This window comes from Linepithema humile, chromosome 5 (genome assembly GCF_040581485.1).
Source record: "Linepithema humile isolate Giens D197 chromosome 5, Lhum_UNIL_v1.0, whole genome shotgun sequence".
Taxonomy (NCBI): domain Eukaryota; kingdom Metazoa; phylum Arthropoda; class Insecta; order Hymenoptera; family Formicidae; genus Linepithema; species Linepithema humile.
This window is the reverse complement of record NC_090132.1, coordinates 10,283,569-10,311,103: the sequence shown is the minus strand read 5'-3', so window position 1 is coordinate 10,311,103 and position 27,535 is coordinate 10,283,569. Positions and strand designations below refer to the sequence as shown.

The 27,535-nt window shown below is 35.9% G+C and overlaps 4 protein-coding genes across 4 annotated transcripts in view; 3 read left to right on the top strand and 1 right to left on the bottom strand.

The window, feature by feature from the left end:
- The window catches only part of LOC105673042 (uncharacterized), a 143,909-nt gene that overhangs the window by 13,797 nt on the left and 102,577 nt on the right, over window positions 1-27,535 (bottom strand). Inside the window, exons 6-7 of the mRNA XM_067354772.1 lie at window positions 24,117-24,631; window positions 23,767-23,817 (exon numbers count right to left, since the gene is read on the bottom strand). Of these exons, the coding sequence (XP_067210873.1) occupies window positions 23,767-23,817; window positions 24,117-24,497 (432 nt within the window). The 5' untranslated portion in view covers window positions 24,498-24,631. The remainder of the gene's footprint in view (window positions 1-23,766; window positions 23,818-24,116; window positions 24,632-27,535) is intronic.
- LOC105673021 (uncharacterized) lies at window positions 5,822-13,596 on the top strand. Its single transcript, XM_012368350.2, has 4 exons — window positions 5,822-6,158; window positions 8,846-9,930; window positions 10,074-11,666; window positions 12,824-13,596. The coding sequence occupies exons 1-4, from the start codon at window positions 6,135-6,137 to the stop codon at window positions 12,945-12,947; spliced, it is 2,826 nt and encodes a 941-aa protein (XP_012223773.2). The 5' UTR covers window positions 5,822-6,134; the 3' UTR covers window positions 12,948-13,596.
- Window positions 13,709-17,902, top strand: LOC105673013 (odorant receptor 4-like). Its single transcript, XM_012368339.2, has 8 exons — window positions 13,709-13,941; window positions 14,869-15,138; window positions 15,315-15,795; window positions 16,681-16,780; window positions 16,905-17,024; window positions 17,082-17,237; window positions 17,458-17,648; window positions 17,750-17,902. Exons 1-7 carry the CDS (start codon window positions 13,926-13,928, stop codon window positions 17,509-17,511), a joined length of 1,197 nt encoding a protein of 398 aa, XP_012223762.2. The 5' UTR covers window positions 13,709-13,925; the 3' UTR covers window positions 17,512-17,648; window positions 17,750-17,902.
- Window positions 18,205-21,678, top strand: LOC105673025 (odorant receptor 13a-like). The gene is made up of 7 exons (XM_012368355.2): window positions 18,205-18,390; window positions 19,333-19,602; window positions 19,786-20,266; window positions 20,662-20,761; window positions 20,917-21,036; window positions 21,099-21,254; window positions 21,374-21,678. The coding sequence occupies exons 1-7, from the start codon at window positions 18,375-18,377 to the stop codon at window positions 21,425-21,427; spliced, it is 1,197 nt and encodes a 398-aa protein (XP_012223778.2). The 5' UTR covers window positions 18,205-18,374; the 3' UTR covers window positions 21,428-21,678.

The window sequence follows — 27,535 nt, the reverse complement described above, 5'->3', positions numbered from 1 at the left end:
TTCATTCTACTTACTTGTCATTTATTTCTGCTCGCGGCAGAGAATTTTTTCCAGCGAACGAGTCTCCAAAAATAAAACGTCGCCAGACGATATTTGCGGAGTTCAATAACGTTGGCTTTAAATCGTCTGGATCTGAACAATTTCAAGGACAATTAGGAGGACCAGGAAATTGATGGGTCTCGCTTCGTTCCTGAAATACGAAAGCCGTAGTCGCCGGCATCGAAAGTGAGCCACTTTTTACGCCGGTGCTACTTCTGAGCGCGGCGAGTCGTCGTTTCAAGCACAGTTGAGCAACGAGATCGCTCGTAAAACGGAAGAGCGCGCGTTTCCGCCGCATCCGCGACAAATGTTTCCGCGCAATGGTCTTCGACACTTTTCACGTCCGCGGAAATGGGGGCGCCAATGAGAACGTCACGTCGCTCCTAGAAGTGAAATACAATGGAGAGGCGGCACGTTCCGCGTTCCGGAAAACAAACGCGAATAAATAGGCGTGCATCGAGTTTTTCTGCATCCGTCAACAAGTCCTCTTTTAACGGTATTGTGTGTAAAGAAAAACTTTCACCGTTTCTTCTCATGATCTGAATACTCCTGTAATCTTCGCTGAGATTCGCTAGGTAGATTAGCAGCCCGCCGATCAATGCATCGCGGTGGAAAATGCAAAAGCACGGCTTGTTTGTCGGCTGTCAAATGCTCAATCGCATTTGACGTTAATAACACCTGTATCTCGACGAAATCTAAGAATACGATACGTCGTTTCACTCGGCGGTTTGACGCGACAATTTCACGCTATTTCTACGCTCAGAAAATGTCAGATAACGCAACGTGTAGAGGCACATCTTTCTCTCCGAGGAGAGATCGCGTTGCGAACAATTAAATCGTACAGTCGGCGAGAATAATTATGCCAGCGCGACGATACATGATGCGATAACAATCGTGTTCGTTAAAGGGATTCATTAAGACTCCTTAATTTTTCAACAATAAGCGTCGTAAATAATCTCAATTTCGCTTTTGACAAGAAAGAAGCTTTCCGCGAAAGATACGGAAGAGTACTATTTAGTATAATTATATAAATTTTCTGGGACATCCTGTGTACATTCAGCTTTCACGGTTTTACACTTGAACCTGTCCGCTTTACGACACTGTTAGATAGAAGATAAATATTATACGATGGCATGCCTATCGCGTAATGTGCAAGTCGCCGTTTATCATGAACGCTTCTCGGCTTCCTCGTTGTGTTCGAATGCACGGTTAAACGCAACGACTAAAACGCCCGACGCGTTCTGCACGGCTCTTTTAATATCATAAGTTTCACCACACGGCGGAAGTGATGCGGCCCGTATTGTGAAAGCGCATATCGCGATACATGCGAATAGCGAGCTTATTTGTACGGATGATCATGCACAAGGATTGCCGCCGATCTTTCTCGATTCGAGCCATCAATTTCCGCAAACTATGAGACCAATTCGATATCTAAAAAGAAAAAGTGGTTTTTTATTTCTTTCCGAAGAGAGCAAATTTCTTTTCAAATATGTAAGATTTAAAAAATTTAATTTTTTGTTGAATATAAAATAGACAATTGATCTTTTAATGTTTAACTTATCCAAGTTCTTGACTGCTGAAAATTTTTGTCGCAACGCGCAAACGTACGTGGGATGTTCGCGACAGCGACACGTGGGTTCGTCTTCGAGGTATGTCAAGGAAAACGAGTAGAGATGTCGAACGATATTGGAAAACGTCACGAGCAAAACCTTCGCGCATCGCAATGTACAAGGGTACACGTATGTGCATCCAACGTGATTATAATGCCGAACAATTTCGCCGATCGCGAGCACAGCGTTATATTTAGAGGACGACGGAGGTCCTCGAAAATCAAAAGCAAGGCGAGAATTAAGAGAAATTTGTAAGATCGATACGATCTGATAAAATTGAAAAAGTTTCGCATGGCGTGCGCGTATGAAAAAAGTTTTTTTCGTCACAAACAGACGTTCCGAGGTCGCCGGCGCATCAAAATCCATTGAAACCGAAGGATGCAAATTACGGGAACCTTGTGCGAGTTTTTAGATGGTCAAGCGGATTTTTAAGATCAAGATTTACGTTAATTGAGTCGTGAATTCACTAAATAATAAATTGGCTACGTTCATTTTTGTAAACAATTTTTTTTCAAACAGCTGCATTCCAACGATGCTGTGTTTCTTAATAATTTCCATAAATTTCATAAATTTATAATTATTTTATTATTTACAACTTACTGCCTATATCAACCAAAAAATTTTGGTATAAGATTCAGTTAATCAACAATTATTTATTATCTCTCTCTCTCTCTCTAAATTATTATCTTGCAGCAATCCTATCGATAATAATTTTATAAAGCTTTTATGATGTGAAAAGAACTTCTTTTCAAACTATTAATTAGTATCGCCCGTCGAGCTTAAAATATGAAGAAAGTGGTACATCTAATTTACAAGTTGTCGGACGAAAATGAGTTTAAATGCGCGGGACCACTTTGCTTTTCAAAAGAGACTCAATTAGTCGGCGGACATCTCATACTTTCAAATGTTTGCTTCGAATTTCCATAAGGCGCGCTAAAAGCTAGATGTTAATCTCACGAAGCTGAAAAAGAGAAACTGGTTACATGATTTGTACACGGCCGTGGACCACGCTTGGAACTTCTCTCCTCGCTTATCGTAATTAAATATACGTCCCACCTGCTGAGAAACGCTGAAATAATGACATCAAGCATATATCTAAATCATGTCATGATTGTCTGTAATCTGACAAAAATTATCCACAGAGACGTAGACACGAATCTTTTTTTATCAATACATTTAGCCTTGTAACTAGGAAAAATTTCCTAGTTAATAAATAGTAGATAGTGAAATAAACATGAGCGACGCTAAATTACGTGTCCATTAATTAGTAATATCCAGAGAAAGATGATTATAAATATGTGGCGAGTGTGTGGGGGGGGGAAGGGAGGGAGGAGGGGGGGAGAGATCGATGCACGCGTTTATTCAATTGCAATAAGTGCAGACCACGATAATACGCTGTATTAGTCACGTGCTGCATTCAAGGGAACTGCAATTTCTCTCTTTCTCCTCGCGCGTTTATGCGTTACTATGGGCCACACTTACCTACTGATCCATATTACTCGCGGCGATACTCAAGCTACGTGAGAAATTGAAAGATATAAATCCTTCGGAAGATCTATCTTGGGAGCCTATTAATATTACATATTCATTAATTTCATACCTTTTCTGCGGGATTAATTCAAATTCGAACTTTTTGTCGAAGGATCCATTTATATAAATACGTGAACCTTAATCCGGCTTTTTATTAATTATTGAAAGCGTTAATTTTGTAATTAGTTACATTATTAATTATGATTATGTCCAGGAAATGATTTTTTCGACTTGCAAAATACTTTTCTATTCAATTTGAGCGCGAAATGTCTAGAATTTTAGAGAGAAAAGATTGAATCTAACAATTTTTCTATTATATGCCACATATAATTAGTTCGTAAATTTAAAAATCCAAAAAATGTTTACAATTTTTAAAAATTTATTACAAAACAATGATATTATTTTTGTAATGAAAAAGAGCAAATAGCAACAATAGAAAATCTTACAAAAAATGCTACGATCGTGTGTTATTCTTGAAGTAATTTGAAAGAATTTATGTATATTGGAAAAAGGAGGAATTACGAGGAATTATCGATTTAAAGAGTAAAAGAAATCAAAGAGATTCTGTCGGAAGAAGGGAACACGTAGTACTTGCGGTGTAGAATAGGACATTACACAGGTGTGCATCGCCGTCGTCATTAAACCGATCGACTTTCACTGGCGGGTCTCTGAACTCGCTGCGGCCTCTCGTGAATACCATCTCTTCCGGTTCGCCCCGAACCGACCCGCCGTTCGTGAACTTGAAAATTAAACCGGCTGCTACGTCGACGACGTTTCATGCGTCTCAGGAATCGCGCGATAAAGATCTGTGCCTGATAATTAAAATTCGCTTGCACGAAAGAAATGCCATGGCTGACAATGGAACACTGACATGTGTGCAACACTTAATAACTACTTGTACTGCTGCTTTTCTGACGAGTCATTTCAAATACGACGGAAAAGGCAACCATATTTGACACGATTTATTTATAAGCAAGTAAAAGAGAATAATTTATAACGTTTCTGAAATCTGCAGTGTGAAACACTCTATGCGCAATATTTTAAATTGTAGCATAACATTTATTTATAAAACTGAAAATGTAAAGTGTATCAAGTGAAAGATTGAACTAGAAATGTTTGAAACAGTGGCATGCGAAGGTCTTCATTAAGAAAATTGCTGTGAAATGTTCATCTATAATTTTGTTCCACTCTGCTCATCGAGATAATAATTAGATGATATCTCCATAGTAAGACTCGCTATAACAACAGACTAATTTAGAGAGACAAAACCTCAATAATGGTAGCAGCCGCTAAAGAAAGGTTATACTTAAATATAGAAAAACGCTTGGCAAATTGAGAATAAAAATGCTGACAATGTTCTAATAAAATCCAGAAACTTAAAATTTTAGAAGTCACAAAAAGTGAAAATGAAAATATTTAAGGATTCGAGATCAAAGATAAAAGCCAAACTCGTAAAAGATGGCAAAACGCCAAATCTACGGAGTTATAAATTCATAGATGGACAAATAGATTTTTAAATGTGGACTACAATACTGTATATATGAATAGATTATAAATCCAAGAACGCGAAAGTTTCATAATTTAGAAAGATTTATGACACAGCTTGTAAGAACTTCAAGTTCGAGAACACGTGAAATGAAAGCGGTGCAAAGTTGAGAAATGAAGCGCGAAATATGAGTACCGAGAAAGTATTAAGAGAAGAAACTGGAGATATAAAGATGTAATGACGTGGCCCAATCGTCGTTCTGAATGTGCAAATTTTTCTTGCAATGGCCGAGTAATTGGAACAAACGGAAGTATCGCATTATGCCCACAAATTAATTTCGTCACGGCATAAATAAAAGTTGCATTAATTTGCAGAGGATCATGACAGGGGCTCCTTTTTGTTTTTCCGCCGATGACGCGTTTCTCCATGCAATACAGTCACTCTATCAATAAGATATTTTCGCTAATTTATAGCGTTCTTTCAAAAGTTGTCTAGATAGCATAATAAATTTTCTCGTTGACAAAAAAAATGTGCTTTTAACATTTAAACCGAGAACTAAAATTTGCATAGAAACTATAAATTAAATACAGATTGATTCTTTTTCATAATATGAGAAAATAAGATAAGAGAGTTTCGAATGATTTCAGTTCTAAACTCATAAAAAGAAGAGAAAAAATTCTCTGAAATGAAAACGCGACATCTTTTTGTTAACTATGGCGTTATTTTCTCCTCCATTAACGCTTCTCACGCTTTGTATCGTGTACAGAAACTGTGTACTCTTTACTGCAGGAAGTTCCTGCAAAGTGTTACTAACAGCTTTAATTACGTGTAAATTCTTTTAAATATCGCGAATAAATTGATAAATACAAAAGTGGAGAAAGAGAGCGACTCCGGAAACGTGAACTTCGTTAATAGTTTATGTAATGAACTAATTAATACTAATGATAAGAAAATATTAATAACAAGCTAATCATTATTTCAATTATCCCCGGATGTTTCCCCGCAATTTCACGGACATTTAACCTTAAGAAAAGGATTTGTGCCCGGAAGGATTAAGCGAGGACGTCTCGCGTCGCTACGGAAGAAGGCGAAGGCGGGCGCGAGAAGTAGGTCGGAGAGAAGTCTCGCTCCTACGTCGGTCGGGCGCACGAGGAGCCGCCGGCTGAGCGCCGCCGTCAGTCTCGCGAAGATATTCCGGGAGTCAACAGGTGTGCAGGAGCACGGCCTCCGGAGAGACGTCGTCTCCTTTTTTCTTTTCTCTCTCTTCCCCGCTGCTCTTGCCTCTTCCCGTTACAAATCGACAGGGATCTTTGATTTTGGATTTCCCAATTCGCAACGGCGACCGGTGATTTTCGCGGATCATGCGGTCCTGAGGATAATTCTTCGCCGCCCCGGATTACGCATTTCTCTCCGCTCTTCTGTAATTTTTACTTTTCCCGGAGATTTTGCCAGGAGGAAACTCAGAAGACATGGCGACAATAAGAAGATGCCAGGTAATTCTTATTTTCATTTTTAAACATCGATAGATATACGTTTAACGCATGCTTGGAATGACACGATTTGTAGGAAGTATGAGACTTAAACGAAAAGCAATATGTAAAAAAGAATTTGGTAAAGCAGATTTTGTCGGAAATTTTTGGGTTTTATGTTTTACTAAATTCTATTATTTTATAGTGAAAAATTAATGTTATTCTTCATTGTTAAATATTAAAAGATATATAATTAATCGATGCGTATTTTAGAGTAAAAATTTACTTTATAAATTAATTCCTTTTCTCGTTTTGCCAACATCAGCTATGCATTTATTTCCACGAATAATACAGGATGTTAATCTTTTTACGTAATCTCTTTTCTCTCGTGAATAAGAGCCTAATAAGACTAAAATCAATTTACACAATTAATTAACTTAAAAGGAATGCGGATAGGTCGCCTCTCTTCCATTGATTACGTAAATATACAGGTACGCGGCTTATCTTCACTCACGATCGGCGTAATAACGCGCGCGCGAACAGTGAACGATTCCGCACGGTCGATCACGGTCGATCACGGTTAATCTCGACCATCTCGCAGCACCCGTAATCGATCGGCACGCGTGACGAAAGCCGATCCGAATGATCGGCGATAAAACGTGGGCGGTTTTCCAAACGAGCGGACACGACAGACATCGGGGAAAAAAAACTAGATCGACTTAATTGCCGTGCAATTAACGTCGACCCATGGATTTTCTGGAGCGGAAACCGCGGGTGACATGCATCGGTGCCACGCTATCGTACTGTGTTTCCACCACTCACACATAATACACTGACCAAGTTTTGTGTCGCATAAACCGATGAAATTTTGTCTCTTAAACGCAAAGGTATTGTCGTGTAGATGATTTGATTTGAATTTAATTTTGCATTGCTTAATTATTAACTTTAAGATCTTAAATTCAGAAAAAAGAGTTTAAGTAAAAGGGACATAAACAAAAAGAACTATAAGCTAAAAATGTTGTTTAATAGCTGGAAACAAATATTTAATCATTTAATTATTAAACATCAAAATCCTTTAAATATATAAAAATAATTCTGGCTAAACTATTTTACATACATCAAGAATTCTAAATTTTTTAAATTTGTAATTTATTAAATTCTTGTTGTTAAAAGTATTTCTGAGACTAATTAAGTCAGACAACTTTTCAAGCCAATAGCTGACGGCTATTAAAATTAACATAAGTGTACCTCAATAAAGAACTGTCGGCTGCTTTGTCGCGTCGGGCATTAATAGTCGGACAATCGATGATCGAAAGTCACTCGAATGGAAAAAGTGGATCGTCTCGCGTACTTCGCGTTGACGTATATATGTACATATATATTGTACGACGCACCGGTCGTAGACGAGTTAACGTACGCGTGTTTCGTGCAAAGCGCGTGCATGGGGAAAGCATGTCGTTCCATTTCACTTGTCGGCGGTGCATGCTCGGTCCAGAGCCACCTTTCACGATTTTATTTCATTTTACCGGCTTTTTACGCGTACGCGCGCGATTAGAAAGTATTTTTTTCCACCGTAACACGTCGAACTTGCAGTGTACGGCGCCGGATGTTCAGTCGAGTTCTCGTTAATGAGGATCTAAATGAGGTCTAAACGGTTATTAAAAGTTGTGCCCTAAATGCTAACAATATATTCGCCAAAAAGAGATGACTAGCGGAATTTTATGAATAATCAATACAGTGCGCTGATTTTGAGAAAAAAAATTCTTTTTGCCGTCAGCTTGCTGATCTACATGTCCGGGTTCCTTTTTTACGTATTCCGTTATACTACTGTCATTTATTTTCGATGCGTCGCGTTCGCAGGATTTTATAATGCAATAATGAGTCAGCTGCGAATTATAGCGTAATCACACGACGGACAGGTGCGCGTAATTCCAATCAGGAGTAATCGTCACGTTTGATAATAGAAAGTAACCCGTTGCTCGGTTACTACATTGCTATTTTCTAGTCCCGGGGAAGAACGCCGACAATCTCCGCGAGCTATTAAATTTCTCTCGTCGCCGAGAGCTGTGCCGGCCATTGCCTGCCTCCGATGACTCGGCCGATTCACCCGTTACGAATATCGGAGATGCGGTTTCTTGCGAAAATTCAAGACAAAACGGCGCGTCCGCGCGACGTGACTACGAAACTTCGTAAACTAAGCGTCACGTTTGCCGGTTACTTTTCTGCACGTCGCGAATGTAAACGACGAGCGCAAATCGCAGGCGTATTGCGAGTTCCTAAGTACTCGTAAGGTCGACTTTCCAAGACCTTTTTAAACTCATTTCACATTCCAGGCACCTCCGTCTGTTCCTCAATCGTTGACGCACAATCACGCGTGTGCGCAACATCATATGCTCGCGTAAGAATTACCACGCTCAATGCCTTTGATCGAGCGTCCTGTCACCACGCGTCGCTGATATTATCAGACAATTGAAATTGTATGTAAATTTCAGAAAATTTTGCAATCTAGAATAACATTTCATTTCTTTCTCTTTGAATTTCATCTGTCTTATGTCACAGTCATTATTGTCACAGTCGTCACACTTGAAAGGAGAAATTTTCTACTTAAAAGCTGCGGTGTAAAAATCCCTGCGAATTTTTTTATTCTCTAAAAGATATAATTTTGTCAGAAATTTCGAAGAGTTATATTGTTTTATTTTCTTTTATTTCAGATTATTTCTCTTTTCTCGCTCACTATCTTGGCGCTCGGCGCATGCAGTGGCGAGCTACCAAAACCGGGCTACACCAGGACAATGTTGAAGGTTTCTCGAAGCCTGCCGGGCGAAACGGAAGAGCTGAAAGTGCGAACGAGCGAGGGAAACATCGCCACTTTGATCGTTAAGCGACGGGACAAATCATCATCAGTCACCATCGACGATACGAAGCTCGCGCCGAAACTTGCCCAGGAAGAATCATCAAACGTCACCGCGGAGAATAAAAGTGATTCTTCCGCGAGCGTGCAGGCCGATTCAAAGCTCAAGAACGAAGCTAAAAAAAAGAACGAAGTTCGCAGACTCGAGGAGGCTCAAGTGGAGCAAATCAGAGCGACATTTTCTAAAGCATCTTTAGAATCGAAGAATGAAAAATCGAATCAGACCGACAAAGAACTTTCTGAAAGAAATCAGCCTGTCAGCCCGATCGATTACGGGCATTGGACGCCTCTGGACGCGGACGGGCGGGCTTTGAAACAGGAGGAACCGGAAGAAGAGGAGGAGTACCGAAACTGGAAACCGTTGCAGACGGATCCGAAGACTGCCACCGAGGAGAATTACGGCAGATTCAACGAAGCCGGAATCGTCGGAGGTATTCTGTTTGCCAGAAACTTCCAGGATCGGGCTGACAGTAATCACGAGTTCGAGGCCGATAAGAACGAGCGAGCTCTCTATTACACATACGTGCCGCACCAATCTCGACCGTCCACGAGGACAAATATCGGTGCAAACCTGTCGAAAAATCGAGACGGCAAGGCCGTGCCGCCTGAGGTGACCGTCCGATCGGAAATCAATGTTAAACCTATACCGAAGAGGCTGCCGATGTCGCTGGACATCGACGGCACGCCGGTGGTTCACGGCACGAGAGTGCCTGACGAGCCTATCGACAAAGTGCAGACCTGGCGGAACGCTCGGGTTATCAATAACAAGCTGGTGACACTCGAAGGAGGCCCAACGGTCACCGCGCAGCCGTCTGAATCTTATTCCGATGACAATGCGGAGAAGAGGCAGAAATTCGAGCAGTTCTTCAAGGACGTCAATCGAAGGTAGGAAAGAATGCGAAGTAAAAAAAAACATCAATCTGCCCGAACAGTAAAATTATTTCTGTAACAATAGTTGTTTATCAATTATATTAATCATCCGTTAAATTAAACAAATTTCTAATCCTTGTCGATTTCGTTTTACGCAGATACGGTCGCAATTACGACGACGAAGGCCGTAACGTGTACTTCGAGTGGGATCCGCGGAACTACAAGAACGAGGCTTTGAAGGCGGAAGTGTACGACCATTATCGCGCGAGTATACACAAGAGGATGCTGCATCCGGACGGCGTCGCCAACTACCCGATCTCGCAGCGTTACACTCCCGACAGTCAGACAATCGCGCCCGTGGCTCTGAAGCCGGGCGCTCGCGCGCCCGTTCTCCAGTACGCGCATCCCGAGCTGGGCGTGCAGCCGGCGAAAATCCTGAAGAACGAGAAACGCCGACCCGACAACTTCCCCGAGAACCAGCACTCGTTCACCGAGCACCGTCACAAGAAGAAGTACGTTCTCAACGACAAGAACATCGTGGACAGCTACACGACGAAGAACTACTATCCGAATCAGCATTTCTACGGACTAAAGCGACCGAACGATCCGCCTTTCTGGATGAAGATCTCCGAGAATCTAAAGAATCAGTTCTCCACCGGGGTCGAGAGGGTCTCGCAGTTCACCAGGCCGGTGATCGATCCGCTGGTGGAGGCGACGCATAAGATCTCGCAGAATCTCGGTCTGTCTAACGGCAAGGAGGCGCAGGACAAAATCGGCACGGTGGCGTCGGGCACGAGTATCCTCATACCGGCTCTGGGTCTCGTCGCGTCCGGCGCCGCTCTGGGAATAGGCGCCGTCGCGGTCGGCCGGTACCTCGACGTCGACGTGCTGAAGCGATCGCACGCGGACGACATCGATCTGGAACACAAGCGAGCCCTAGATACTGACGCGCACTTGAAAACGGCCGAGAGCGCAAATTCGTACGGAGCGACGCCGCAGACTCTGTACGTTTTGCAGAACGTTCCGCGGGATAATAAAGCGGCAGATGAGGGAGCGAGCTCGGAGGATGACGGAGTTTTTTTGATCCTGGAAGAAGATAAGCGGAATGCCGAGAGAATTGAGAATCGTGAGAATGGACACACGGTGAACGAGGGCGATTATGTAGAGACTGGCGGACGAAGGAGAAGAAGCCTCGACTACATGGACATCTTTAAGGCGGAATCCGATATGAAAAATCTGTTGCACGACAAACACTTACAGAGGAAGGGAGCCGATTCAATCAGCGAAATCGTGGAGATAGATCTGCCTGCTGACTCAGGCGGCCGTATTGACATCACCGAATTCTTAATTCCGAAAAAGAAAGATAAGAAGAAAAACTGGAATAAAAATACCATTCTAGTTCTCGAGGACGACTCGAAAATCCTGCCAGAAAATCTTGAAGTGGACGTGCCGGATCTGAACGCATTGGCGAACAGCGCGAAGATGGTCGGAGACATTTTCGATAATTCACAGAATGCAGTTTCGATGAAAGAAAATAGGAGTTGGAGACGAAGGCGAAGCGCCGATAGCGATCAAGAATTGCTGGACGCGCTGCAGAATCTGGAGAACGCAGAAGTAGCCGAAATCGCTCACATAGAAGGCGATTGGACGAACACGCCTTGCGCGAAAAGAATATTTTGCGACGCGATGATTCAAAGAGGGGCCGACGCTGCGGTGCTTATGGAGAAGAAAATGGCGGCATTATTAAGACTGTGAGTGTTACACATAACATTTCTAAGAAATAGAAATAAAGTAAATTAGTTACATAATGAATAATTATGACAGTTGAACAGAGATGTTCGTAAAATGTAAATGAAAAAAGAATTACGATTCAGAAACTTGAGTTAAAAAATTGGCATGCCTTTTGCATGTTTATTCAAATTACTATTTGTTTCTTATTACAATATCTCGCAAACTAGCATGTTCGCTGCGAGCAAAATTGAGATGCAGTGCGCAATCACCCGTAGCATATTTAGCTGACATCCTCGTGAAATCGCACGCGCGATTAAACCGGCCTGAACTATCGGGCATTCAAAGTATCAACGGACGTCGATAACAGCCGGTCGGACGGAACTATAGTTCGAGTCGCGGATAACTTTCTTCCAGCTTTCGCCGACGCGACGTCCTACTGACTGATTCGACTTTTACCTCTTAGCACAGTTTCACTGTATGCACAGACTGCGCCCTGTCTGCTATCGCGCTGACCACACGCGATAGAAAAGGAAAACCCGGAGAGAGAGAGAGACGGAGGAAAAAGAAAAGGACTGACACGTTATCGAAAAAGAGAAAACAAAAGACAAAGGAAAAAATTCGCGCACAATCGATACGATAATTCACTTAGCATGTCACGTTTGCCTTTCCAATTCTCTTCAATCGCGTCCGGTTACCTTTTGACATATTTTCATGTCATAGTGATCAAGCCGTAGATATCATTTCAAGTGACACATATGATTTATTGCTGCGCATTAGCAATATTAATCCGCAAGGCGACGTGTATTAATAAGTTAACAAATAATGTATCAAATTTTGCTAAGAAAAATCTTTTCCCATATTAATTGATCAATTATTTTTTTATCAATTCATTATTATAAAATTTTCCCAATCAATCATTCGCAAAATGGGCAAATTGAAATTCTTTTAAATCAGCTTGCGTAATTGTATTCGACGCGCATGAAAGAAAGCGAGTTAATTGGAGCGAGCACTCGTTAACGGAACGTGATGAAAATGTCAGAAGATTAAAGCATTTTCAATCTGACGCAAATCCAATTAGTAATTAATACGCGTGCGGCGTATCGATGGTTTGTCGAAGTGTGTCTCCGACTTTCTAATGATCCTACGCTAATCGCATGACGTTTCCGTGTATTTACAGAATTCAGCCTGGAGCAGCTGTTCAAGTATCCAGTCACTTCGAGGAGGTCATGAGTGCCGTCAGGCAACACGATTGTTCCAGCTTCCTGTGCCCGCAGGCGAGGCCCGGCAACGTCTTCTTTTAAATAAAGTATTTTTGAAACGAGAATAAGTATGTCTCGTATATAAGATAAATCGTTGAGTTGAAATTCGCAACTCGCTCGATTGCAATAAATGATAATTAGAATTTTTCACACCCAATTTTTAGAAAAGTGCTACGTTAATTTCGATGAAATTATAAATTAATACGTTTCCGCTAAATACGTCGAGTCGGCACCGAGAGCCGAGAAACTGTACATATTTAATGCCATCGAGGCGATTTTATTTAATACACATTCCTAATTGTAATTTAGATGATTAAGCATAGAATTAGAAAAAGTAGAAGAGAGAATGAAAGATCGGCGAAAGGCGAAAGTTGCATCTCTTGTAACTTCTACGAATGTTTACCGTATCACGGTACTTTCTAATCGCCCCTTGGTAAACATGTCCGTCTATCGCTTCATTTTGTATCACTTCTGATTCCCGCGTTTCGTTCGAATAAATTGTTTCGTACGTAACAAAAAATAATTTAATTCGACGCTGGAGATCAGAAGCGATTAAAGTATTAAACGCGAATCATACTAACACGAAAACACAGCCACTGTATTGTTTACGAGAACATATTTATTTCTGCCCTTTTGTACACGTACGATATCGTGTTTGTAGGTAAATAAATAAATAATATTTTTTACGATATACTTGTAGTCTTTTAATGTGATCTAATCTCGCTTCACAGTGATATCTTACCGTAAAGTTCCCGTAGCAACAGCCAGAAATGGAAGATTTTAACATCGAGCAAGCAATTTGCTTATAGTCGAAAATGAAGTCCTACATTCGTTTCATATTTGATTCAGCACATCGTGATTACATGTTACTATCGATTGTTATCCGAAAGGGTTTAGAAAAGCACTCACAGAGGGTAGCGGTTAAACCCTTCGTGTACGGAGCAAGCGCAACACACGGTGGATTGGTATAATCGCAACAGGCGATTCAGTCAAACGATAATTTTCGCTCCGTGAACTTCGATGAATCTCAACAAAGGTAGAATACATATCTCGGAAAGCTAGACAAAAATTCGCACCGTGACATTCTGACAAAAAATATAATCTCATTGTGTAAAATATGTAATGTAGAAGTGTATCAACAAAATCAAGTTTTTGATCATAAGTGCGTTAATCGAAAGGTTTTCAGTTTGAGTAGTGTAAAACATTGATGAAGTAAAAATTAATAATTTCTAAATTATTCTTCTTGAAAGAACATGATAATAGAAAATTATTAAACTACCAAATAATTTGCTTTACAGAATATGATACTCTTTATTGTGAAATGAATTGTATATTTTCGTTATTTTCTCCATCGTTTGCTAATCACGAAGTTAAATTTATATTTTATCTTATCCGTTTACTTACTTTGTTAAAATATAAAAAAAATTTCTTAAAATAGCTATATATCGCTCATAATATGCTATTTATTAAATTCATTTTTTCACTAACACATTAATAATTAAAAAAATGTAATACATTGCATAACAATATTTACATAACAAACAATTGCTTATCAAATAAAAAATAATTTCCTTCCGATAATTTAATGCAAAAGTTTGTAAAAATCATACCGTGCTGCAAACAGTCTATAGACACGACATGAAACTTTATCTCTCACAAAAGTTTGCGTGAGTTGCATTAAACTTTGTACGGTAGCAAAAAAAGTCTATCGACGGATAACAAAGTGAAAACAAGTGGTAATTTTTTTGAGTGACCAAGGGTATAGCTCGGAAAGATAAAACGATTGCATTTGTCACAAAAGTCATTGTTTGTTACTCTCTGGTATAAAGTTCTCGAAAACTTTAATGCTCAGAAAATTGAAAAACAGTTAAAACAGCGATATTTTCGTCCAGTTAATAATACAAAATGTTGTAAAAATATCTTGCTCTCAGTAATATTTTTTTCCAAAATTTGGGTTTGTTAGATTTTAATTACGCGTTTGCTCTGAGTCGCCAATGTTTGAGGATATTAGGCGTGTGGCCCGATCCGCATACCTCTTTGAGTGATTTTCGCCGGCCAAGTATAAGACTTGTGATTGTGGTGTGCACTCTGTGTTTTTACGTGCTTATACCGCAAATAACAAATATGATTCACGCTTGGGGCAATATAACTCGCATGGTGGACTATGTCAGCTCCGTGAATTTTAGTCTGATGGGACTGTGCAAGTTAATCATTACATGGTATCACGGTAAAAGTAAGTTTCTTTTTGCAATAATAAAAATATAAAATAAAATTATTCTTTCAAATAATATAAATATTAAGATAACCAGATAAAGATAGTCCTTAGTATTGTTCAACAATATTCTTATATTAAGATGGTTCGCTTTCAAAATTTATATTTATACTAATTCATTACGTTTAATATAAAAGCACTTCGGACACTGATGACATCAGTCATGGCTGATTGGGTAAATTCGAAAAGTGACTGGGAACGGAATACAATGTTGAAGATCGCGGGACGCGGCAGAAGCTTGTCTTTCAGATGTTACGCGTCCTCGATGCTCACTATCTCATTTTACTTATGTTTCAATCTTTTGAAGTTTTACCGAAACATGCAACATTCTCAACGGAACCTCGTCTATCATTTCGTCTATCCTTATAACATTCAAAAGAGTCCGAGTTACGTAATCACATACTTCACCCAAATTTCTGGTGGCGTATACTCAGTCCTCATTAACTGTACTGTCGACAGCTTCGTTTCGATACTCGTGCTACACGTGTGCGCACAACTAATCAATCTACGAACAACACTTAAGAATTTGATCGACGAATTAGCCGACAAATCTATATCCTCTTTGAGATTTACAGAAGACCTGGCTGCGATTATTATACGACACGAACATCTCATCAGGTACTGGAGAATTTTCGGCGCATCACAAAATATCTATCAAATGTCTCATTTTAAATATTATGCATTTAAATATTTCGGAAATAAAACCTTTGGGATAAAAGTTTCAAGTGAAAATGGCCAAGGAGACATAAGATGGTGATTTCAGTTTGCCTTGAGTTCTTCTATTAAGTTTAAGACAAAGTTAACTTGAATTTTTCAAACAGTGAGTATATTTTTTAACAATTTAAAAAATTTTGCTTTTCCCAAATTTAAAAAAAAATATTTTTTAATCCAGAATCAATGACGTTAATACAGCGGAAATCTGATTTCTTTAGTTTTCTTGAGTCTCTGAGTCTTCTTTCCAAAAAAATAATTTTTTTAATGGCTAAAATACAATTTATAATGCCATTTAAAAAATTCTCTTCAAAAGTAACTCTTGGCTTAATCTTGATAAAAGGACTTGAGATTAAACTGAAGTTTTCATCTTATGTTTCTCTCTGCTTTTCGCTTTTGGCATAACATTAATCTAACATTTTTTTCCCAAAAATGTCTCGGTTTTAAAATATTTAGATGTACTATTTAATATAGAACACTTTGTAAATATCTAAGCAAATTGTTTGAAATATTTACAAATGCATTTCAACATCTCTCTCAGTTATAAGAACAAAAAAAAAGAAAATATGAATTTTCTTTTATGCAAATATTTCAAAGATAACTAATATGCCTTTGCTTAAAAAATTTAAAGTTATTAATTTTAAACATGAGTAACAAAAATGCAAAAACCACTTACTCCTCTGACATTTAACACAAAAATATTTAATTAAATTTATTTTTTGAAATTTATACATTAAAATTATAATAATAAATCAATAAAGTGAGTAACAAATAATATACGAATTTTTTAAGGAATGCGAAAACAATTGACGAATGTTATAGCACAGCATTATTTGTGCACATGCTAACCGCTACTTTTCAGCTGTGTTTTCAAACTTTTCAGGTTTATACGGTAAGTAAAACAACTTGCACGCGTTTTTTTCATAATAGAAAAATTATAATACATTGCGCAGAAATTTTACAACACAGTTTACTATTCTTTTCAACTATTGAACTAAAAGACGCATTATTTTCAGCTAGTAACAGATCATTTGAACGTGTCTTTTATCAGAATGGCTTTCCTGTCGTTTGCTGTCATTCTTGTGTTGACGCATTTGTATATTTATTGTTACTCGGCGGAAAGACTTTTAACAGAGGTAAGAAAATTGTCTACTTTATTGTGATATGCACGAAACAAAAATCGTAATTTTCAGAGCACCAGCATAGCATATGGCATATATGAATGCAAATGGTACGATTTACCATCGAAAAATGCAAGGGAGCTAATGTTTATTGTATATCGATCTATGGTTCCACTTAAAGTAACAGCTGGAAAATTTGGAATTTTTTCAATGGAGATGTTTGGAATAGTAAGATATCTATGAAAAAATAATAAACACGTTGCAATTGTGTTGCATAAAAATATCAAATTTAAAAAATAAATAGTGTTTTATTTTTGTTCTATTTTAGATTATGTGTGTATTTATAAAGTTTTGGATAAATCTATATACGTATGATAATACGATAGCATTAATATTATCAGCCATAAAAATAAAATTGAATATCATTTCCAATTTTTATCTTGTTTAGATGATAAAGACGTCAATGGGATACTTATCCGCGTTATTAACAATGAGAAACTAGAGGAAACAATGTGTTCAAAATATTGTAAAATCAAACTAATTCTATATAGCATGGCCTACAAGTTATTTTCAAATAATTTCGCATATATGCGTTATTTGTAACTGTTATGAAATAAATACACATTTCTGCGTAACAAAGTAAGCTATTTATTAGCCTCCGTTTGTCGTAAAAAATTTTAAAAATCTTCAAAAGGTAGAGATCTGAAAAAGTAACAAATTCTTTGCAATTTTCAATCTAGTTGTTTTCATAGTATTTCCTAATTATCTCCGGGATAAACATGTCCGGTTTAAAACCTTATGTTATATTTTGTCACGACGTTCCTCTCGTACAAATTATTTTGCAACGAAATATAATTTAATTGCAGATGAAACAATAAAAATATTATATGTGAGTATTACTAATATAATACAAAGTCATATTAGTAATGTATTAATTATGAGAATATAAATATTTCTGTCTTTCTGCAGAATTACAATAACGCATCTATAAGTGAACAAATAACATTTTATATGATATACTTATATACTTATAATTTTTTAACAAAATCCTCTTTTGCTTCAATGACATCTCTTCGCAACAGTTAGAAACTAAATAATCTCGACAATAAACTCGAATATTCTCATCAAGTAAGTAACTTGCTTATAGTTGAAAAGCAGCTGTTATATTCACTTCGTATTCAATTCAGCCTAAGACGATTACGTGTTTAGTCGCATCGCTATCGATTGTTGACCGAAAGGGTTTAGAGAAGTACTTACAGATGGTGGTTAAACCCTTCGTGTATAAAGCAAGCGAGATCACAACGGATTGGTATAAACGCAAAGAGACAATTCGGTTAAACGATAGTTTTCACTCCGCAAACTTCGATGAATAACAACAAAGGTAGAATATATATCTCGGAAAAACTCGCAACAATTCGCACCGCGACATTCTAATAAAAATATAATCGGTTTGAGTGCAATAGCCATGCCATATGGAAGAGTATAAGAAATCAAGTTACCAAAATCAAAACCACATAAGTGCGTTAATCAAAAGTTTTTGTTACACATTAAATATCGTAAAACATTGATAAAGTAATGGTTAATTAGTGCTCTCTTATTATTCGCGTAATAGAAAGAGAGAAAACAAGATAATAAAAAATTATTAAATAACCAAATAATTTGCTTCACGGATTATTCTTTACATACAGAAATATATTATACTTCCATTATTTTTATTATTAATACATTTCGTGCAAATTCGCGCAGTTTTATTTTATGTTTTGTCGTACGTTTACTTCACCAACGTTAAAAACATATTTCTAAAAATGTCTCTGTATTATTAACCACGTAATATTTATTTAAATTCATTTACTTAATGACATATTAATCACTGAAAATGTGTTCTGCATGATAATATGTGCATAACAGATGATTATTTGTTAAAATATAATTTGCTTTTGATTTATTGCAAAAGTTTGTAAAAATCATACTTTTTGCTGCAAGCAGTCTATAGACGTCCTATAGCAAGCACTTCATCTTCTCCACAAAAGTTTGCACGAGTCGCATTAAACCGAGTACGATAGCAAAAAATATTCACTTTCATCGTATAAAGTAAAAACAAATGGCAATGTTTTTGAGTGGCAAAGGTGGGTATAGTTCGGTAAAAATAAAACAGTCGCGTGGACGCACAGATCGTTTTTTTCGCTGTATTATACGGAGTTCTCAAAAACTTTGATCCCTAGAAAAGATATTTTAAGCAAATATTTTTCAAATTAATGATACGAATTGTTGTAAAAATATATTGCTCTCAATAATATTTTTTTCTAAAATTTGGATTTGTTAGATTTGAATTACGCGTTTGCCTTGAGTCGACAATGTTTAAGGCTATTAGGCGTGTGGCCCGATCCGCATATCCCTTTGAATGATTTTCGCCGGCCAAATATAAGATTTGTGATTGTGGTGTGTGTTCTGAGTTTTTACGTGATCGTACCGCAATTAACAAATATGATTCGGGTTTGGGGTAACGTTGCTCGCATGGTGGAATACGTCGCCTCCGCGAATTTTAGCCTAATGGCGCTATGCAAATTGATCACTACCTGGTATCATGGCAAAAGTAAGTTACTTTAAAGTAATAAAGATATTGAATATATCATATGTTTTCACCTTAAATAAAATAAACGTTAAGATGTTTAAATGACTGATTCTACATACGTGATTATTCAATAATATTTTTGTATATTAATGATTCGCTGAATATATATTTGTAATACATTAATTTTTTTTATTCAATTAAAAGCACTGCAAGCGCTGATGACATCAGTCATGAGAGATTGGGTGACTTCGAAAAGTGACTGGGAGCGAAATACAATGTTGAAGATTGCGAGACGCGGCAGAAGCTTGTCTATTAGGTGTTACGCGTGGTCGACGTGCACGATCTCGTTTTACTTATGCTTCAATTTTTTAAAGTTTTACCGAAACATACAGCAGTCTCAACGGAGCCTCGTCTATCACTTTGTCTATCCTTATAATATTCAGAAGACTCTGAACTACATAATAACCTACTTCACTCAAATGTGTGGTGGTATATACACGGGCCTCATCAACTGTACCGTCGACAGCTTTATTTCGATACTCTTGCTACACGTATGCGCACAACTGATAAATCTACGAACGACACTTAATAACGTGGTTAACGGACTAGCCGACAGATCCACATCTTCAATGAGATTTAAAGAAGGCCTAGCTGCGATTGCTGTACGACATGAGCATCTCATCCGGTACGTTAAAAAACTTTTGTTCATTATTTTATATTATAAAATATATGACTATCTGTCTCTCTGTGGACCAAATTATTTGAAATATTATAAATAAATTTCAGCATCCCACATATTCATAAGAACAAACATATAACTTATAATCAAATATTTTTCTTTGATAAAAATGTTCTTTTTTTTTAATATTCTTTTAAATAACAAAAAGAAAAAGAACAAAATAACAAAAAGAAAACTGAAGTTATCAGTCTTAAATGTAAACGACAAGAAATGTAAAGCTGATTAATTCAATATATTGAAATTTGCACTTTGATATTAATTATTTTCTGAGATTTGTACATTGAAATTCTTGATAAAATCGATGCATAATGAATAAATAATGTATTAAATAAATATTTTAGAAATGCAAAGACGATCGATGACTGCTACAGCGGAGTGTTATTTGTGCATATGCTATGCGCCACTTTTCAGTTATGTTTTGAAACTTTTCAAGTTTTTACGGTAATTAAGACAATTTATATAGATTTAACACTCGTTTATTTTATAGTAGACAAATAAAATATATATATTAAAGTTAGTAATAACGTCTTTTTGTAGTATTAATTGTTATGCAACTATTATATGGAAATACATGAATTAAAAAATGTTGTTTTCAGATAATAACAGATCATTTGAAGGTGTCTATTTTGAAAATGGCTTTTCTCTTGTTTTACGCTATCGTTGTATTGATGCATTTGTACCTTTATTCTTATTCGGCTGAAAAACTTTTAACAGAGGTAAAATATTTATGTACATTAACGCGCGCGCGGCATATGCAGAACGAAACTGTAATTTTCAGAGCACCAATATAGCGTACGGCGTGTATGAATGCAAGTGGTACGATCTGCCATCGAAAAACGCAAAGGATCTAATGTTCATCGCACATCGATCTAAAATTCCACTTCGATTAACAGCTGGAAAATTTGGAGTCTTTTCAATGGAGATGTTTGGAACAGTAAGATATCTAGAGAAAACAATATTATTGTAACTATTGTGCACAAATAAATTTCTGTAATTGTGAGTATGTGCGCGTATGAAAAAAAATAATTTTATCTTTAATTTTTACTATTTTAGACAGTAAAGACGTCAATGGGATATGTATCCGCATTGCTCACAATGAAAGACTAGAGAGAAGGTGTTAGAAATAGTACCGATTTAATTCTGTATAACTGACCACTATTTGTTTTCAAATAATAAGATAAACAAGTTTATATGCGTTATTTGTAACATTTGTAATTTTTACTAAACACATACACATTTCTGTGAAGCAAAGCAAGCTATTTAATGGTATTATATTGATAGTGTTATAAAAATACTGTACGGCAGTTATTGCGTTATCGCGCGTAAATGCGTTTAATAAATTTTAGTAAATCTGAAAATCGAAATAAACCGTATATGATACTACAGTATTTTTTTTAATCTTAAGCCATAAATATTTAATATTCAAAACTTTATGACTTTTGCAAACTAAGCGACATAATATAAGATTAATAATAAATCTGCGTAGATATTAGTTAAAATAAAAAAACCGCATAAGTAAAATATTTAAATTTTGTTGATAAGATATTACAACAATATAGCGCTTATGTTAACGTTTGTTAATTCTATTATAATGTAAACTCATTTTATCGCATACATTATTTGATCAAAATTATTTCTTGGTATAAGTTTATATGCTTTATATCAAACGCACATCGCATTTTAATTAGATAATACTGTAAAAAAGATATACATATATTCTTTTTCTGAAAAGTTTCCCTCTAATGTGCTTGTAAAATTCTGAGATGCTAACTATAATTCAATTAATCATTATAAACTTAATAAAATTAAGTTATTAAACCTAAAAATCGAAATAAATCTTAATCGAAATAATATTTCGATCTAAAATATTGTTAAAAAACTTATTAATAAAACACATATAACACATATAATGGAAAGGCTCATATGATAACTATCAAATAATATAATAGAAAGCACTGAGAACCGTAGCGGGATGTTAGTGCAAAATTTTTAATTTTTCTTAAAGAAAGTAATTGTACACCTTATTAATAAATCTATAATATAATCAATTTTTATTATATTCAAATATCAAAATAAATCATATGTGATGTCATCACTTGAAATATTGTAACAAAACTTGTTAATAAACCCAAAAAATGTTAGTAAACCTAAAAATCAAAATAAACCATATGTGACATTATCGTATGAAATATTGCAATAAAATTTACCACAAATGTAAAAAATTTTAGTCTACCTGAAAATCAAAATAAATTGCTAATACGTTCAATTTTTTTCAAAATTTTGCGCAAGAAACTTCTTACATTTTTAGAAGAGAATCTTGCTACTTGCCCACCCGAAATTTTGGTCATTTTTGTCATCAACAAACTGCAAACTCATTGCCAAAACAAAAGTTTCAAAGTTTATCGACGCAAAAAATTATAGAAAAAATTAAATTTCTGTAAAATTTTAAAATCTTACCTAATATAAAATTTTACCTAACAGATAAACTTAATAAGATTGAATTAAGGTTATTAAGATTGAATTTTTCGCGGAATCGTATAGGAGTTTTTCGCGACACAGTTTGGAAACTTTTTGAGGGATGCTTAGCGCAGAGCTCGGTTCAGTTCACCGCTATTAGCCCCCAAAAGTCGAGAGTTATTGCCTCGACAGAATTTTTTATAGGACGCTAGCGCACAGCTCACAATCAGTTCGGTTTCCACCAATTGCGTTTAAAGTTTGTGTTGACAGTCGATTATATCAACGTTGTTTCGAGATCTTTGCTCGATCATGATCAATGGGACCACAAATTTCGAATTTCCGTGCTCAACCATGGAATCAATTAAGCCATGGAATCATGGATGTCATGGATAAACTAGGAAAGATTACAAAAAAATAGCAAGCGTACAGCAAGAATAAATATATTATTCAAAATATTAATATATTGAATTATTTGCAAAATTTTTAGCAATTTTGCCAAAATGACAAAATCAAAAACAATTTTGATATATTTAGATCCATCTTTATTCAATAATATATGCACCGTTGTTTTCGACAATCTTTGACTATTTTTAACAATTTGTGTGTACATATTACTGAATACAAATAGACATATAAACTTATAAAAATTGTTTTCGATTTTGTCATTAAAAAAGTTTACTAAAACTTTCCAAAAATTCAATTTTGCTGTGATCTGTTATTCATAAAATACATTCATAAAGTATTCATCAATGAATCTAAGTCCTAGCCCATCCATTTTAAGATAATAAATCTATGATATTGTGTATTTTTATGTAGTTTCGTTTTCTATAAAAAAAAATGTCTATAGAATTTAAAATACTTTAAAAATGCACAAGAATAAAACTTTTGAACAATCATTATTTTATGATCTCCAATGTATAAAAGAATATTTATTACATATCATAGATAGATTATCATAATAACGAAAAAGACAAATTGAACTCACTCACCAATTGATGCGCAGCAGCGGAGTTGTCGTTCTGTTGATCTGCATACTTAATCTGTAAAATATGAAAATAAATTTAGATTAGAGTTGCGTTCAAAACAATTAATATTTGTGAAATTATAATTGTATATTCAACTTTTTAACTTATTTATCTAAGCAAATATCTAATAAAATATTTATTTTAAAAAATTTAATTATTTAATAATAATAATAATCTATATATATATATATCAAAAATTTCTAATAATTAAATATGAATATTAAACATTACAAATATGAATATTAAATATTTTATTGAATATTTCTAATATTTTGTGCATAACATTTTGTAAATAATAAATAACAAATAATTACTCTAAAGTTGCTCCGCCGGCGTATGATGCTTCTCTTGAGCTTCCTCCTGTTCTCAGTGATCTTCAAAGTATTCACATACGACGCGAGATTACAAAATTCGCACGGCACTTTAAACGGCAATTCCGACGTCGCATGCGAATCGAACCGAATTATCCAAGTTGCGACGTTACGTACGAATTCCATCCGCGTTTCAGACGACCGCATTTTCCACAATTGGAGTACGATTCTTTCAAAATAGAGGGCAAAAGGTAAGCTCAAAGAAGGTAAAGGAGATTGGTTTAATCCCATAAAAACCGATCCTTTCCTCCCCCGAGTTAAGTTCAAAGTCAAGAAAAAATCGTATTCCAATATTTGCCGTGCGATGGAAATGCGTTCATTCATACGATTCGCTAGAATTCTCGCGCGAAACTATCACGGCGCTCCCGGTCTAATGACATTATCGACACGTGTTTTATTATATTATGAAATTACTGCGGAACAAATATGACGATTCGAAGCGCGACACAAGAGTGTATCTGTAAAACAGAAATACATTTACATTAAAACAGGATTCTCAAATCAATGCAGGAAATCGCAAAAAAATTGAAATATTACATATGTTTTGTTAATACAAAATCGACGCTACATCAACAGCATATTAGTTGTAAAAATACAGTTTTATCTTTCTGCAAACGTACAATACACGTGTTCATAAATATATAGTGTGTTGTATAAATAAAATTTTATACAACACACCTGTAAACTTTAAACAAAATTTTGGTTTGTTTCAATAACATCTCTTCGCAGACTCTTTGCAATAATAAGGAAATTAAGTAGTTGCTAATCAAATATTCTCTTCAAGCAAGTAAAACTTATAAAGCACCTGTTGTATTCACTACGTATACATTTCAACGTAAAACGTGTGTGGTCGCAATGATATCGATTATTGAGCAAAAAGAGAAGTGCTCACAGATGGTAGCGGCTAAACCCTTCACGGAGCAAGCGCAAATCGCAACGGATTGAAATAATCGTGAAGAGACGATTCAGTCAAACGATAATTTTCGCTCCGCGAACTTCGATGAATGTCAATAAAGGTAGAATATATATGGAAAAATTATAAAAAATTTGAAACGCGATAATCTAATAATCGGATTGTGTGAAATATCGATATTATACGAAAAAGTGTTAAAAGTTTCGGATTAAGTGCGTCAATTAAAAGTTTTTGTTGTTGCAGTTTGAATGTGATACATCCGTAAAATAATAATTAATTATGGCCAAATTTTTAATTGCAAAATAATTTGCATTACGGGACATGTCATTCTAAAGAACTAACTTGTATCATCATTATTTTATTAATTTCTTGATAGTGTTACGCTGTTTTACCTTATGTTTTACTTTACGTACTTTATTAACATTACAAAGATGTTTTTTAAGCCCTGTGTATTATTCATCACACGTAAAATGTTATTTTTGAAAAATAAAACAATACGGTTTTGTTTTAGTTGTGACAAAAGCGTGCACTTGGCGTCTTTTTTTTACTTTTTTTTATAAAAGGTAATTTTTTGATAGATATCATTTCTTTTTTTTTGTAATATATGAATAACCTGCAAAATAAAAAATTTTCAAAGGTGTAGTAGATACTTACTAAGACATTCACATTCACATTCACCAACATATCACATACACTTATTTACTTAATACGAATTTCTAACACATTTGGTCACTCGCACTACACTGCTCTGGATTAATATAAGCAGTCTCGAGTGTACACCAAAGTAACAGAGCAATGTAGTGCGAGTAACCGAATTCACTATTATTACTTTTTTATTTATTTTAACACTGAAAGGTTATGTAAAAATGTCAAATCGTAAGCGCGCGGCTTCTCAGCGCCATCAGCGCACCTAACGTCAGAAATCGGAAACTGGACATTTTAGCGGAACATCCTAAGAAAGACAATTATTTCAACATTTCGACTTTAGACTCATAACTTTTTTTCTACAGCACTTACAGTAAAAACAAGCATACTTTTCTTATATAATTCGGGTATGCGCTATCGATTTAACCTATTATCAACTCAATCGGTCCAGCCGTTATTGAGATCCGATAATCTCGGCTCGTCTCAACTTTCGGGCTCGCTTTTATAAAGAGAAAGATATATAAAGACGTGTCTCTTGATACACGGTCGGTCTTGCGCTGCGCGTGAACTTGGCGCGAGACACTACCGTGTCTCTTGATTAATTCATTCGGTAATATATTAATCATCAAAGAATAAGTAATGTATCACATAATAATGATTGCATGACAGAAAAATATTTATTGAATAAAAAAAGTCTGCTTTCAATCATTCACTGCCAAAGTTCGCAGAAATCATACTTTGTTGCAAGCAAACTATTCATAGACGTTTCATAGAACTGCGTATTCGACAAAAGTCTCACGAAAGTCGCATTAAACTGTGTACGGTAGCAAAAAAATATTCGCTTTCGACGTAAAGTAAAAGTGGTAATGTTTTTCATGGCAAAGTTGGGTATAGTTCGCTAAAAATAAAACAGTTCCATTGGTGCACAAATCGTTCTTTGTCTTCTACTCGCGCAAACAGAATTCTCTAAAACTATAAATTCCCAAGAAAATAATTGAAAATATGATATTTTAATTAAGTTAACAATACAAATTGCTTAAGAAACCTTGCTTTCAACCATAATATTTTTCTTAAAATTCGGATTTGTTAGATTTAAATTACGCGTTTGCCCTGAGTCGCCAATATTTGAAGATATTAGGCGTGTGGCCCGATCCGCATACCTCTTTGAGTGATTTTCGCCGGCCAAGTCTAAGATTTGTGATTGTGGTGTGCGCTCTGTGTTTTTACGTGCTTATACCGCAAATAACAAATATGATTCACGCTTGGGGCAATATAACTCGCATGGTGGAATATGTCAGCTCCGTGAATTTTAGTCTGATGGGACTGTGCAAGTTAATCATTACATGGTATCACGGTGAAAGTAAGTTTCTTTTTGCAATAATAAAAATATAAAATAAAATTATTCTTTCAAATAATATAAATATTAAGATAGCCAGATAAAGATAGTCCTCAGTATTGTTCAACAATATTCTTATATTAAGATGGTTTGCTTTCAAAATTTATATTTATACTAATTCATTACGTTTAATATGAAAGCACTTCGGACACTGATGACATCAGTCATGGCTGATTGGGTAAATTCAAAAAGTGACTGGGAACGGAATACAATGTTGAAGATCGCGGGACGCGGCAGAAGCTTGTCTTTCAGATGTTACGCGTCCTCGATGCTCACTATCTCATTTTACTTATGTTTCAATCTTTTGAAGTTTTACCGAAACATGCAACATTCTCAACGGAACCTCGTCTATCATTTCGTCTATCCTTATAACATTCAAAAGAGTCCGAGTTACGTAATCACATACTT